Source organism: Mirounga angustirostris, unplaced genomic scaffold (genome assembly GCF_029215605.1).
Source record: "Mirounga angustirostris isolate CCGP_5_RB_7025 unplaced genomic scaffold, mMirAng1.0.hap1 SCAF_5, whole genome shotgun sequence".
Classification (NCBI taxonomy): domain Eukaryota; kingdom Metazoa; phylum Chordata; class Mammalia; order Carnivora; family Phocidae; genus Mirounga; species Mirounga angustirostris.
The window spans coordinates 51,197,434-51,213,668 of record NW_026991713.1 but is presented as its reverse complement, the minus strand read 5'-3'; the positions used below and the strand labels follow the sequence as shown (position 1 = coordinate 51,213,668).

Below are 16,235 nucleotides of genomic sequence, written 5' to 3'. Positions count from 1 at the left end.
TGCTTTGGGTCTACTACCCAAGCTACAAAAGGGTAAATATTAACTTTACCTTCCAGTAAGTTTTGCCCTAATAAGCCATCATTCTATCACCCTCTATTTTCCTACCCAAGATAATGATTATCCTAGAACCTTGGGAAAAATCTCATCATAGCAATTTCCTAAAACCTCAAGCCCAAATCTAGAGGGTTCTTGTCATTTAAATAAAGCACTCACAGTTCTAAAAAACAAAAACTTCCCCATACATCACTAATTCTCTCCTCTCTACTCATAAAGCCCTAAGTTACCATCTCCCAAACTATCAGCCTCCAAGGGTTTTTAGTTAATATGTTTGAGAAACGTTATACAGCATATCCTCTTGTTGGAAATCCATGTTGGAACAGGAATAACTCTGAGAAATTCTGTACTGGAGTGACTTAGTTAAAATTTCTAAACTTACTTGCTTAAGGGAACTTCTATTAACTTCTTTCGGAACATAGAGAATGGCCCTCTAGTTCAAAACTCAGTTCTCTCAGCTTTAAAAATCCTACTTAAACATTTGCCTACAATGTGCCATGCAACATGCTGCATATTTCTATCTTCTTTAATCCATATTGCAGCTGCACGAGGAAAGAGGACCTCCCACTTTATTTATTTCTCCCACTTTAGATAGAAAAGCAGAAGTTAAGCATCTCGCTCAGTCAGGTCACTTGGCTCGAAAGTGGTAGTGCTGAATCTAATCCAAGACTCATTCTGCCTACCACACCTCACCAGTAATTAAGATTTCTGGGCAACAGGCACAAGGCAGTACAGAACTTCTGCCTTTGAACCAGTGAACAGTCTACCCTCTGTGCCAAGGAAAGTATAAGTAACTGGCATATTAGGCAAGTATTTAGGGTGTGGTCCTTAATTATATTCCCTGTTCTGGCTCATTTCTCCATTCAACTTCCTTTTCTAATCATATTGCACTATGTCACCCCTTCTTTCCTATGCCTCAGGCCCGGTGAGGGCCACCCACAGAAGGCTGCTGCAGGCCTAGCTCAGCCCCATGGGACATGTCTCAGTCACTGCCACATAGGAGGAGAGCCAGCACAGAGATTAGCAGGAGAGCCTGTAGTCAAGAAAGATAGCATTTCTTTAAATATTTCCTGTGGACTCTCCAGCTAACTGGATGTGTGGCAGGAAGCTTACCTGTCCTTCTGAAGCAAGTTTATGCTATTATACTCAAGATAGGTATAATTACCTTTAAAAGATCTGGAAGGAAAACCAACTACATGGCCCAAAGGCTCCCTAACAAGGTAATATACAGTTACTTATATCAAGTGTTTAATTTAAGGGTTAGGGGAAGCTACCGTTCCATGGATGTTGAAGTTCTTATTTCTTGGTGCAAAGACGTTCTGGAAGGTCTTCTGGTACTGAGGTGCGGCTGTCCAAGGAGAATGAGGTGCTGGTGTGGAGATCATCATGAAGAACGGCTCAGAGTTGGACTTGTAGTCCAGGAAGCCCAAAGAGATGTTAGCCTGAGATATACAAAGATCTGTCATCTTCTATCTTACCCAACAGTTCAGGACTTGAGAGATGCATGCTCTCAGGTATACAGGAAGTATAGGGTCATATTAGTTTTTAATCAGTCTTAAAAATTTTAACCAATTTTAACAATCTTAACATTAACATAATCTATGTCACAGTTATTTACAAGTGTGTTGTTGGAACAAATATTTGGGTTTTAGGCAATACTTATTTAAAAAAATGGAAAAGCAGGGCGCCTGGGTGGCTCAGATGGTTAAGCGTCTGCCTTTGGCTCAGGTCATGATCCCAGGGTCCTGGGATCGAGTCCCACATCGGGCTCCCTGCTCCTTGGGAGCCTGCTTCTCCCTCTGCCTCTCTCTCTCTGTCTCTCATGAATAAATAAATAAAATCTTAAAAAAATAAAAAAAATAAAAATAAAAAAATGGAAAAGCATACCATCCTAAAAAGCAAGTAAGATCTTAGTGATTATACATGATCTAAAAATTGTTACACCTCCCATAAGGAAAGAAATAGTAATTTGGCCTTTTAAGGATTAGCTGCATTAATACGGCTTAGAGTATGCCTCTGATGCCTTAAAGTATATAAAAAGAGAGTCAATCTAATTCACAGTGGGACAGGTGGATTAAGTTACCTTACTCTTAAAAAAATATACAGAGCGTAGATATCGTAAGTTATGCCAGCTAAAGCAGTTAAGCTAAATGAATAACATTAAATCCAAATACCTCACACCAGGATTTTAATTTATATTGACTTACATTTTTCATTTGCTTATCTGGAGATACATTATGAAAATGAAAGCATCCCACATACATGCTATGCGTTTAATTGTTCTAGTTGATTTATAGCTTGTTTATTCCCACCACTAAACTCAAAGGATATTGACCATCCCACCCACCTGCTTACTCCAGCCCTGTCAGAGGCCTGTGGTCCCAACATGCCGAGCACACTTCTGCCTCAGTGCCCCCAGAGCCATTGTTCCCTCTGTCTGTGCACCCTTTCCACTGATCTGCACAAGTCACTCTCACCTCTTTAGATGTTATCTAAGTAACCCCCATACCTTGCCTTATTTGTCTACCTGATCACCAAGACGGCTTCTGCTTCATTTACTGAACACCTGCTATGCTGGGTGCTGAAATATTTGGTGAATAAATACTCTGTGGAGGGCTGTCATTAGAAACACCTCAGACAGGAAAGCAAAGTCCTAAATTCACCCAGTTTCAGTAATTTTTATATAGAAATCCACAAAGCCTTAAGAACTCCCAGTCCCTAGCTCCCCAGCCTCATGGTGAAGCTGTCCTCTCATAGTCTGTGAGTGAATCTGGGGTCAAGAGTAAAAACCTCTAAAGTAAAACCTCTTCAAAGTAATCTCTACAGTCTTAGAGATTAGCCTTTGGAAAAGGATTTGTTGCTGGAATTTCAAGAACATTAACTCTGAGCCTGGCTTATATACAAAGAAAAATGCCCGCAGGAGTCTTTAATCAGTTGGAAATATTTTTGGCAGGTAAATGAAGTTATTATTCACTTACATTACTCAACATGACCAAGTCCAAAGGTTTTCTAAGCAGATGTTTCAATCAATTGTGAGCCAAACCTGCAAGGACAGAGCTTTGATAACTCACCAGAACATCTGTCAGGTAGTCCACACTGTAGTTCTCACCATGCTTCCGTGCCTTCCCATTGATAGAGAGGGTGTAATTATAGTATTTAGAATTCTTTTCCTATTAGACAGGAAAGTAAAATTTGTTAAGAGGTCAGCATACCAAATGAAAGTCAGAAATCAGGCAGGGCTAAACTATACTCTGTTCAAATAGTGGTAAGACATTTTGGGGCAACTGGGTGGCATGGTTGGTTAAGCGTCGGACTCTTGGTTTTGGCTTAGGTTGTGATCTCAGGGTTGTGAGATTCAGCCCTGCATCAGGTTCCACGCTCAGCGTGGAGTCTGCTTGAGACTCTCTCTCCTTCTGCCCCAACCCGCGCCCCCAGCCCCAGTCATATAATTTTTTTTTTTTTTTAAGATTTTATTTATTTATTTGACAGAGAGAGAGACAGCGAGAGAAGGAACACAAGCAGGGGGAGTGGGAGAGGGAGAAGCAGGCTTCCCGCTGAGCAGGGCTGGGATCATGACCTGGGCTGAAGGCAGATGCTTAACAACTGAGCCACCCAGGCGCCCCAGTCATATAAATCTTTAAAGAAAAAAAAGGCATTAAAAAAAAAAAAAAGTAATTACCCAAGTTATTACTGAACTGGATTTTTTGACTAGTTTTATTAACTATTAGCATAGTTTCAATAATCTGTCGTAGTTTAAAAAGCCACAAGTGGATCAGATAGAACAGACAAATATGTAACTAAACCTTGTGTGATGCGGGAAAAACATCCCCCAGGAGTGACTCCCAAATCAACAGACTTTCTTTTAAGAGGATAAAATAGCTAATCATAAATGCAAAGCAACTTATATCAAAATCAGAGCTAAATTACAGAGTAAACATATTTTACTGTAGGGCTGTGTATAATTGTCACAGACTTCAATAATCACTCACCAAGGCATACCAATAACTCCAGCCTAGAGGAACGTGTTCTAGTCCACCGGCATCTGGGGCTCCATACTGAAAAGCAAGACAAGCAGAACATCAGAAATGCTCACACATGACCAGATCAGAAAGAAAGAGGAAACTTTTAGAATCCTTTTAGATCAGTGCCTGAAACCAGGTACTCAATTTCCCCAACACATAAATCCAGTCAAAAAGAACACTATAATCCTAGGAACTTCTGAAGCAGGAGTTTGCAAACTATGGCCAGTAGGCCAAATCTAGCCTGCCGACTGTATGATCAGCAAGCTAAGAATTTTTTTCCAACCATTAAAAAATACAAACAGCAATCAATAGAGGAATATTTTGTGACATGTGACAGTTTTAGAAAATTGACATTTCAGTGATGAAGATTTTTGGAACACAGATGCACTCATTTTGGTTTGTGTATGTCTATTGCTGCTTTCATGCTACAATGGTAGAGTCAAATAAAGGAATCCCCCTTATTTGCAGTTTCATTTCCCGTGGTTTCAGTTAACCCGTGGTCAACTGTAGTCCAGAAGCAAATGATCCTCCTGTCAGAAGGTCCCGATGCCTGTCATTGCCCTCACATGATCGCATCATGTAGGCACTGTACCATCTCACATCATCACAGGAAGGGGGAGTGCAGTGTAATAAGATATTTTGAGAGATACAACATTCACATAATTTTTATTGCATTATATGGTTGCAATTGTTCTATTTTGTTATTAGTTGTTAATCTCTTACTGTGCCTAACTTAGAAGTTAAACTTTATCACAGGTACATATACACAGATAAAAACAGTATACATAAAGTTTAGTACTATTGTGGTTTCAGGCATCTCCTGGGGGTCTGGGAAAGCATCCCCTATGGATAAGGTGGTGGTGGGGAACTACTGTGATCACAAAAGAGACATGTGGCCTGCAAAACCCAAAATATTTACTTCTGGCCCTTTCTAGAAAAAGTCCGCATGGCTTAGGCTACAGAGTTCATTTCCTGAGGCAGAGACTGAATAACTCCAACTGACCTTGTGGCTAACAACAGCCGAAATAATCAGACTGTGAGCTCTCAGCCTATAACTTCACTTGTCCTGATGATGAAACCTACTTTTGGAGCTCAATTTATTTGGTGAGATGAATTAAGTGACCACAGAATCATCCCATTTTATCTCAAGGTTTAGTATTGCCCATTTAAGGAAGAATTTAATACATGAGAAATCTTTATATTTTGAATTTCTCTGAATTTTGTATACAATTAAATGATCTTTGATATACAAAGTAGTATAAATTCTCTTTATGACCCACAGCCTTATCTCAATAACCTAGTATCTGTACTTATTTCTCATGATTCTTTTCAAACTGACTTCTCTTCCTTCAAACTCACAAGCTTGCATATTCTCCCAATTATTGTGGGGAGAGAAAGAATGAACAGAAAATTCAGATCAAATATTAGTATCTCTAGCAACCATGGATAAAGTATATAAGAAAATGTACATCTTTTCTTTGTCCTGCAGCCCCAGTTTTACTATAAGAGATAACCGAGATACTCTCAAACTATTTCCTTTAAGTTTGAACTCTGACTAAAAAGCTAATGTGGTGGTGAACCCAGGGGCCATGAAATCTGGCCTTGGCAGGCTATAATGGGTATCCCTCCATCTAGGCGCACAAGAGGCCAGCACATCCACCGCTAAGCCATATGCTTTAGTGGCCTGAATATCCCAGGCTCTGGGTGTCTTCCCTCAATTACTGATGGCTCCACATTTTGTTCCCATTTTTCCAAGTTAGAAAATGGGTAAGTCTTAAGTTGTTATAACGCAGGAAAGGTGGTAGGAGGAAAAAATTCTTCATTCTCATCCTGATAAAGGGGAAATGGAGACAAAGATACCATGACAGCCACATGAGAAGCAAAATTCTTGAAGAAAAAGGGGAAGATGCATCAGACAGCAGCAGTCATAGGACAACTTTTAAATAAATGCCATAGGCTATTTAAAGGAAGAAGAACTATAGTACTTAAATCATGTAAATATGCTCATGTAAGTAAATTCTTGTTTAATGGGCAGATTAGGAGAAAACAACATATACAAAAAAACATTTTAACATGACTCAAATGGATAATAACTAAAAGACAACATGAATTACATTAATTCACATTTATAAATCTTTTTTTTTTTAAAGGAATAATTAGATCATTCAACCTACCTCATTTAAGTATTTCCCTGCGAAAAAGGTCTGATAACCACACATCGATCTGAGAATTGCTGGGAAAGTATTTGGTTCTTGGATCTTCTGCCAAGACTTACTACTGCAGTTTCCCTCTAAAGTGTTGTTAACAACGTGATGATTATGTGGGTACTTCCCTGTCAAGATACTGGCTCTGCTCGGGCAGCAAAGAGCACTTGGCACATACTACAAAGGGAACAAGCAAAAAACCCAGTTACACAAGAAAGATGGATTTCTCATCATTTCTAAAGAGAGTAAAGAAAGCTACTTAATACTCTAACTTTGAATTTCAAGTTTCCCATGGAATAGAGTTTTTTTTGGTAACACATGACACACTTCTGAGCTGTTTTAAGTCCCATAGTAGAGAAGTAAACCAGATAAAAGAAACCAAGAGAACAGATTTTTCAGTTGGTTTCTTTCTGCAGAATAAGTTATTCCAATCTCATCTGCCAAAGAAATATGTACAGGATAGGAGCTAGGTCTTTTTTTTTTTTTTTTTTTTAAGTAGGCTCCATGCCCAGTGTGGAGCCCAAAATGGGGCTTGAACTCAAGACCCTGAGATCAAGACCTGAGCTGAGATCAAGAGTAGGACCCTTAACTGACTGAGCCACCCAGGTGCCCCTAGGAGCTAGGTCTTAACCAAAAATAAAGAATTAGTACTACTTGAATCTGATGTAGCTGAGAGGCACAGGTTCATTTTCAGGATAATCTGTAGCTTTATATATTTCCTGTATCACTTAATACACTGGACATAGATTATTTTTTCTACTCTATATTTCTGTTAGCTACTATCATCAATAAACTTTGCCCATTCTACCTAATATTTGTATACGTCTTAGTACACATCACCAAGCCACTTTACAGAGAATAATACTAGTTTATACTCGCACCAGCAGGGAAGGAATGCTCATTCAAGTACACCCTTTGCCACAATTACATATTACCCCTTTTAAATAATTGGCATTTCTTTGGCCTTTCAAATTGGATGTGGCATTTTTAAATACTGGTGAGGATGAACATTCTCCACATGCATAATGACCACCTGTGTTTACGTGAATGATTTGTTCATGTGCTTTGTACATTTTTTCCTCCTGGGGCATCAGCTTCTTGTTACATAAAATCTGAGTAAAGGGAGGACTCAGTCATGTTACAAATATTTGCCATTTTTTACTTCTGCTTTTTAAATTTTGTCAGATATTTGACTTCTGTAATTTTTACATTGGCAAGCCTTTTAATCCTTTTGCTTTTTTGTCTGCTGACCTATTTTTTGGTCAATCTCACACTGTTTACTGTAGCTTCATATTACATTTTATTATCTGGAAGGGCAATTTCCTCCTTTAAGAAATGACCTTGATTGTTCTAACCTACTTATAATTCCAGATAAATTTAGGATCACTTTATTCAGCCTAAAAAAAATCTTGTTGGGATTCTGATTAGGATAAACTAATCTTGGGTCTTCCCACAAAAATGATGGGTGTGTCTACATATTAAGTATTATTATTACATCATGCACAAAGTTCTGTAACCTTATTTATATAGGTCTTAACCATTACTGGCCACCACCAGCTATATCTAGAGTCTGCATTTTCCTGCTGTATGAATGGGCTCTATTCTCTCTCCTCCCCAGTACTTCTTTAACTGGTTATACAGGAGAAGATTATTTTTATTTTTCATTTCTACTTTACTAAACTCTATTAATTTAAAAAGTTTTCAAACAATTCTGTTTTCTAGGTAGAAAATACAAAGAAGTGGAAATAATAATTGTGTCTTTTTCCAATACTCCAGTTAATTCTGCAGGACTTGTGCCAATGACTAGACAATCAGAACAGCATTAAGTGACAAGTATTAGGCCCCTGTCTCATCTCTAACAGCAGTGGCCTGAATCTTTCACCTTAACTATAAGGTGTGCTATTTGTTTGAAATACTCATCTTAATAAGGATGCATTCTTCTAACAGTTTAATCCATTACCAGGAAAGGATGCTAAAATTTCAGAGGACTTTCAAGCATCTATTAAGATTTTGTCTTTCAACTACTGATCTTGTTGGTGGACAATATAACAACTCCCATTATGCAGTATGTACTATAAGTCAGGTGCTGATATGAGTGCTTGCCTTACACCTATCTACTCATTTAATATCACAGAATCCAGAGACAGCTTTTAGTACACCCAGTTACAAATGGGGAAACCAAGGGCCACAGAAAGGTTAATAACTTGCCCAACGTCACACAGTTAGAAAAGAGGCAGAGAGAGCATTCAAAACTAGGTGATCCAGCTCTAGAATCTGTGCTCTTAAGCAAAACACTATGTTGCTGTTTAATGGATTTCTTGATAAGCTAGGCTACTACTTACTTGGTTATGTGCATGGTTCCTGAATTTGATTTATTAGTATTTTATTATGGATCTTTCCATCTCTTTGCATCTCCTTCCTTCCTTCCCTTCCTTCATCTGGGCTCCACACCAGGCCTGAACCCCCAACCCTGAGATCAAGACCTGAGCTGAGATCAACAGTTGGACGCTTAACTGACTGAGCCACCCAGGCGCCCCGCACCTACATTTATATATACATATATATATTTATATCTCATACACGCACATATATGTGTATATATACACACACAGATGTTTGTTTTGTTTGGTTGCTATTACCTTTCTCAGGTTTGACTGTCAGGGTTAACTGGGCTTTGTAAAGTGGCCCGCAAGCGTTGACCACAAAGCAATTTACATAGCATGAATGTTAACTTGATTATTACAATCCATTTTCAAACCTCAAACAGTGAGGCTTTAAAAAAAATTCTCTAGTTCTGAACTATAAATCAAAATGGCTTAGAAAATACCTACACTGGACATAGGTTCAATTCGTAAAAAGTGGTATTTCAATTAAAAGAATTTAAATCACATTAAATAAAGTCCTTCCTTTAGATCAGGCATTTAACTAGGGAAAAAACCACAAAGATTACATTAGACTCCCCAAAAGAGAGTGCTTCTTCTTAGAACATGAACAGAAAGTCTCACAAAATTAAGTTAGCTTCAAAACTTACAGCACTGGAGAAAGTCATCCCCATTTCTCCAATGAGAGCCTTGGTTTTCTTTAGTGGTGTCTGTGAAGTAAATAATCATCTGTTAAACCATTTCCTCCAATAAACAAAAACACACAGACCAAACCTCATGTCTTTTGCATCTCATTTGCAATGATCAGCTCCAATGGACACTAAGAAACCGCCAAAAAGAGTCCTGTGTGATTCTGGAGATGAACTTACAGTCAGTTATGTCCCATGCAAAAGATCAGAGGGGTCATAATGCCTGAAGGAAGGGAAAGTTCACAGCTCATTGCATTATTCTAGCAATACTGATTTCAATATAATGAAATTTTGGTGCTATCTTTCGTCACTAGCCCCCTCACAAGATAGATAAAGCAGATCTCCATTAATTCATCTTTAGGAGCAAGATGTGGGCTAAGAGATGAAAGGAGCCTTCCACCCTTTAAAACAGAAATAACACTTAGGTTTGAAAGCCAGATAAGATCCTGAGGCCCAGAAAAGGACTCAAATATCACAAATCCAGTGATGGGAGTCCAAATGCACGCTTTTCAACTACAAGCTCAAAACCCCATGCACTAGACCAATTACCACCTCAGGTAAGGACTTGAACCAGGTGGCAAATAGTAGACAACAATTAATCTCAAATCCTAGAGTGAGGATAGAAGTCTGAAGAAGGCCATTTAAATACAAATAAATACAAATAAAAGGAACACCAACAATCTTTATTCAGATTCCAGACAACAAAAAAGTAGCACTGAAGAGACTCTAATTTTAGTTGTATTGTATGAATCAGCTCATGATGATTTTGAAGTACCTTTGAAATCTAAGACCATATTTAGTGCAGTTTTAAGTATACCTTATTGTGTAGTAATTCCTTAAAGATAATCTAAATATATAATTACGTTAACAAGGGTCTTGTTTATAATACTGTATAAATGACTCTCCCCCACTGTTTTATATAGATAGTAAAAAACCTAAAGAACCCATAAGCTCAAAAGGATGAAGATTCTAATTTATTTAAGAAGACCTTTCATAATTTCATGAGTAGATCTGTAATAGGTTCCCAGGAAATGCTACAGATGTATAAGGTCTTCGTTAACCTTCAGAAGCAATGTCACCAGCTATGATCTCCACAAAACATCACTGAGTGCTACCTTCAGGTAAAGAATATTGGGCTGAATGAAACACTGGTTTGACAAGAAATCTGAGTTATGATGACACAGGAAGGGGAAATGAGAATACAAAGTGTAAGTGGGGAAAAGGACTATGTAAGTTGATTATATGGGACTTAATCCTCAAACTGGTAAATATGCAAAACTACTGAAGAAATATCTGATTTACAGTAAGACTATACTGTGTGATTAAAACCCATTTGTTAAACACTTAATGTGTGCCAGGCACTGATGGAGGCCAGGACGGACAAAAGACAGAAGGTCCTTAACCTCATGACCTTTGTACTCTTGGGGACTTAAACAACTGACAGGTAAACAATCATTTCAGGCAGTGAAAAGTGCTATGAACGGAATGAACCAGGATGACGTGCTTACACCTGGTGAGAGGAAAGGGGGAAACTACTTTAGAAGGGTGGTCAGGAGAGGCCTCTTTCAGGAGGTAACTTTGGTACTCAGAGTCACATGATGAGGAGGCCAGCCATGCAAAGATCCAGGAGAAGGTGCTTCCAGGCTGAGTGAATAGCAAGGACAAGGGCTGCCAGAGAAGAGGCACATGTGAGGAACAGAAAGGTGGCGAATGTGGTAGAAGCAGCACAGCAAGTAAAGGAGACTATGGGGTAAGACAAGGTCAAAGCGTTAGGCAGGAGCCAGCAGATGATGCAGGGCTGCATAGGAACACAGATTTTAGTGTCAGTAAGAAATTTATATTAATGACCATAATTTTTATACTGCTAACACTAGTACAGTGATAACCATAATCTGTGCTAAACCAAACAAATCCTAAACAAGAACCACCCTGTACTGAAAATGTGCATGTCCGTGCTAATCTGAATGCTAAAATGGACCCTTAAGATGTCAGCAAAGATAGCTGCAAGGCCGGTCAGGTCAAGGCTGTACAACATTGCTTAAGCAGTAGCCAATCTTACACCTGAATATGGGTAAATGTGTTACTTTACTCCTCCAAAGCAAATCCCTTCCATAAAAATCCTAAGGAGTCATTTACTTTTTTGGCTCCCGTGTACAGCTGCTCTGAAATAAAATTTTAACATTTCTAATAATCTATGGCTTATTTTTCTTTTAACAATGAAAGACCACCTTGCTTTTAAGCAAAGACATGATGTAGTCTTCCCCTATATTTCATCACCGCTCCTTCCTTCACTTCCTTGAAGTTTTGACCAAATGTCACTTTTTCTAGAGTGAATGATTTTAAAAAAGAGCAACCTGTGCTTCTGTGAAGAACAGTGTGTCCATCCCGCCATAATAACATTCAAGTAAAATAAAAAAATAGGAACTGTTCCCTAAGCAAACAAACCAAAGTCCCACAGATGATACTGCAAGAAATACAGTGAAATGTTAAAGATAATGCATAAAAGACAATTTCAAAGATGACTGAAAGATTCTACGTGAAAAAACAATCACACAAGCACTATAATCCTTTGACCTGAGCTGGTCTGGTTGATTGGACTACTGTTTATTTTGCCAACGATGGCAGCAATTCATAATCTTTTTTGAGTCAGACCTCACTCTCTCCACAAATACAGAGTATTACATATAAATTAAGGACTTCCATGACCCCCCCCCCCCCCCGCCACACACACACACAATGTCCCTGAGTATCATCTTAAGAATCTCTGGTCTGAGGTATAATAAGTGAGTAGCTGATGTGGGTATGTGGAATGACATCTGTTAAGTATTATCACAATATTCTAGAATATGAGGAAAAAGTGGAGCTTTAAGGTCATAAGACACCAGGCTTTCCTACTTATTAGCTATACAAACTTTGGCCAAGTTACTTAACACCCTCTAAGTTATTAGTTTCCTCTTATTTAAGGGAAGGACAATATGTACAGCAGAGGACTCCTGTAATGACTGAAGCACAAGTATAAAATACTTCATACTCTAACAGCTCCAATAGGTTTTCAAATGCTGTTATTGTCTTAGTGCTTTCCCTTCAAGTCCTGTTGGACAACTAGTGGTAGAATACTCTGGAAAAGGCTACAAGAGAAGCCAGAATACCCCAGCGAGTTGGGAGCATTAAATTTGACTTGTTCCCTCCACTCAATTTTGGCTCTTCTCTTTAGTATAAACACCTATAAAAAAAGAATCTGATACTAGTTTAAAGAAGCAAATACGACTAACATGCTAAGGAGAAGATACCTCAAATCTACACAGACCACATCTGTGGTTAAGAATTAAGAAACTCAATTCTGAACACCTTATATTTCAGTGATAAATTTTTGTTTTCAACAGAGATGTAAAAGCTTGACCTTTTAATTGTTTTAGTCAGTAAGTTATTACTAATTTTTGATGGAGATGGCTTGCCTTTTCTAGACAAAACACTTTCCAAGGACACACACACACAAATTTTTTTAAAGGAATTTTGTGAGGAGGGTCAGTGTAGTGGTGGGAATGGGAAAAACAAAGTAAATTCCAGGAGAGCAATTAAGTCAAGACTCTTCAATGTCAATGTGGCAGAGCAGAAATAAAAGGCAATGAGGCATATGTGGCAGGAAGAAGTGTGGAGTCAAAATGCAAGCATCGGAAACATAAACTAGAAAAGTTTCTCATAGTCGTGAACACAGCCCTGAGTAAGAAATATTTTCATACATAACCCAGAAATATATATATGGATATGTGTACCTTTACCATATGTACCACATGTATCACACCAACATTTTCTATTCTATTTTATTCCACAGGAAAGTAAAAACCTGGTAGCTACTCACTGAACTAATTTCACAACTCACTTATGGGTTGAAATCGGCAGTTTGAAGGACACTGAGCTGAAAGCAAAAACAGAGCTGAAAGCAAAAACAGAACTGAAATGAAAAAATAAAGGATATATATATATTTTCTTAAAGATAAAAGAAATGCCATACCCAAATCAGAGCACTCGTCAGCATTCTGACCTGTTTCAACTATTCAACCGCCTTGGGAAAGCCACTTTCTCGGGCCTCCATGAGTAGGGGGTTGGGTGAAAGCTCCTGAAGGTCATAAATTCCAGAACTCTAAGATACAGAAGCAAAATTCACTCTGGGAAAGAATGAGGTCTCATGACCAGGCACATTTAAAATGGAACGCGGACAAGAGTAGCGAATGCATCAGCCAGGTGTTCAATTAGGCTAATTGAATTTTCTTGATTCTTGTGAGGCAAAGCGCACCCTCGATAGTTCGACAACCTACCTACCAGATTAGTTCATTTCAGCACTTATTTTATAAATATCAGGCACAGACATTGTACACGGAGACAAATACAGAGGTGCCGTAGGTCCTTCAAAGAGAGGGCTGGACTTGTCCTCAGATCCTCTAATCCAAAAGAAAAACACAGCTTGCGTGCTCTTAGCTAGCACCTGCTCCTCCTTGGTTCAGCCCATCCCTAACTGGCGTCCACCTGTTTATTTTGAGCTATGAACGCGAACTCCGCAGCACTAAGGTCCAGACTAGGAGCTCTGTGTGGTGCGTGCATGTGTGCCTACTCAGAAAAGACGCGGGAGAGGGACGCGGGAGAAAGAGGAAATAGAGTCCTGCGGCCCCTCAAACTTGCGTAAGGGGTCTGGCGTGACAAAAGCAAAACTATCCAAGGCCAAGGCAGCCAGCTGAGGGAATTGGGGTGGGTATGGGGAAAGAGGACAAGAAACCTGGGGGTCAGCCCGGGAGATGGAGGGGCGGGGCAGAAATAGAAGAGTTACCATGCCGCCGAGCACTTCATCCTGGTCGTCGGTGAGGAGCAGGACCACATTGGGCCTCCGAGAGCCCGCCGCCACCCCACAGACCCCCAGGCAGCTCCCCAGCAGCAGCAGCAGCGCTGGGCTGCAGGAAGGCAGGTGACAGGGGCTGTTCCGCCGGGGCCCACTTGGGGCCAGAGGCAGGAGCCACATGGCGGACAGGGCTCCGGGGGAGGGCCCCGGGACCGAGTAGAGAGGGACGCGCAGGTGTCTGAAGGGCAAAAGGCGGATGAACCGCAGGAGGAAAAGGGTGGCCCGGATAAGGCCGGGGGCTGGGGTCAGGCGTTTTCTCCCCTAGCACGATCACGTGAACCGGGGACAGGGGGCGGAGCAGCCGTGCGGTCATGTGAGGACCGATGGGGCGGGCCTGCGGGCGGAAAGGGAGGGTGGACGGATCGGCGGGCCGGAAACCGGAAGTGGACGGAAGGGGGCGAAGAACGGGTCGGAGACGGGGATTTGCACTTTCTTTAGTCTGAGGCACGGGTTGGGTTCTCGGGTGATGTGAGTGTGAACGCTTGGTGCAAGGATTAGGATGGAGAGAAGATGGGGCGCCTGGGTGGCTCAGTCGGTTAGGGGGCTGCCTTCGGCTCAGGTCATGATCCGGGGTCCTGGGATTGAGCCCCGCGTGGGGCTCCCTGCTCAGCGGGGAGTCTGCTTCTCTCTCCCGCTGCTGTTCCCCCTGCTTGTGCTCGCTCACTCTCTAAATAAATAGATAAATAAATACATACGTACATACTAAAATGGAAAGATGATAAGATGAAATGGAGGAGGGAATCAGCTCACAGTAAGCGATTAAGAGAAGGGAGGAATGTACCTACCAGGTAGTAAGATCAGCTGATAGGCAAAAGTCTGGTCTCTATCGTATTTTATCCTCGAGTCAACAGACACTTATGAGGGCCCTTATATTTAATCATTTCTAATTTTCTCTACAACTCACCTGTTACATTTGAAGCTGGATTCTGAGTCAGCTTTCTTAACTCCAAGCCTCAGCTGATAACGTGATTTCAAACAAGCAAACAACTTAGGGATATCCTGACACCCTAATATTACTTGGTGAATTTTTGAAAGCCCTCTTAGAAGATGTTGGAGGATATGCACATTGAACAAAAACAAAACCCCTGAGGGCGCCTGGGTGGCTCAGTCGGTTAAGCGACTGCCTTCGGCTCAGGTCATGATCCTGGAGTCCCGCATCTGGCTCCTTGCTCAGCAGGGAGTCTGCTTCTCCCTCTGACCCTCCCCCCTCTCATGCTCTCTCTCTCTCTCTCATTCTCTCTCAAATAAATAAATAAAAATCTTTAAAAAAAAAAAAAAACCAAAACCCCTGAAACATGGTTACCCAACCACATTAAGTAATCTTTAGGGGGAAAAATTCCATGAACTAAGGCTCCAAATATTTCTGTGGTAGCTCTAGTACAGCTCTACCTCAACCCTCTGCTGAAGTCTGTGAAAACAGAATTATCCCTGGCAAGGTGAGGGGTCAAGCCTTATTCCCAACTTAGAGCAACAACTGTGCCTCCTGGCTCCTAGCAAAGTGTATTTTCTCTTAAGTTAGACCATCCGGCATAAAAAGTGTTTTAAAACTCATGAAAGCACTATACTATTATGAGGTAAAAATAATCGTGGAAGTACTTTGAAATGTTATATATACAACTATAAGCCTTACACAAAAGGAAGTGTTACCTTTTTGAAAAAAAAAAAAAAGGCTTACAGAAGGCAAGAGAATCTTTACAAAATGAAGTAAAGGTCCACTGCAAGTAAAAGTATTCTGGGAATCTGGTCAGAGTAGTTCCCAGATGACCATGGTACTGGGTTACAACCTCAAACTAGGCTCATTTTGCAAGCTGGTGCAATAATCCCTAAGAAATCAAGACTTCCGTGAAGACTACTGGCACAAAAAAGAACCTGCATTGATGCCCCAAATTCTAGGATTATATCACTGTTCTTAGTACAAGGCTAGATTATGAACTATTTGATGGCAGAGATTGTATAATTAAGGGCCAGCTTTATTCCAGATGCTAGACTAATGC

The 16,235-nt window shown here is 40.2% G+C and overlaps 1 protein-coding gene across 2 annotated transcripts in view; it reads right to left on the bottom strand.

The window, feature by feature from the left end:
* The window catches only part of GNS (glucosamine (N-acetyl)-6-sulfatase), a 55,387-nt gene extending 40,849 nt beyond the window's left edge, over positions 1 to 14,538 (bottom strand). For both annotated transcript variants that reach the window (XR_010411476.1, XM_045873041.3), the window contains exons 1-6: positions 14,173 to 14,538; positions 9,312 to 9,371; positions 6,251 to 6,457; positions 4,044 to 4,109; positions 3,126 to 3,224; positions 1,329 to 1,496 (exon numbers count right to left, since the gene is read on the bottom strand). Coding sequence is in view for 1 of the 2 variants with exons in the window: in XM_045873041.3 (XP_045728997.1) it covers positions 1,329 to 1,496; positions 3,126 to 3,224; positions 4,044 to 4,109; positions 6,251 to 6,457; positions 9,312 to 9,371; positions 14,173 to 14,361 (789 nt within the window). In the remaining variant the exon portion in view is untranslated. The remainder of the gene's footprint in view (positions 1 to 1,328; positions 1,497 to 3,125; positions 3,225 to 4,043; positions 4,110 to 6,250; positions 6,458 to 9,311; positions 9,372 to 14,172) is intronic.
* Between the last annotated feature and the right edge of the window lie 1,697 nt (positions 14,539 to 16,235).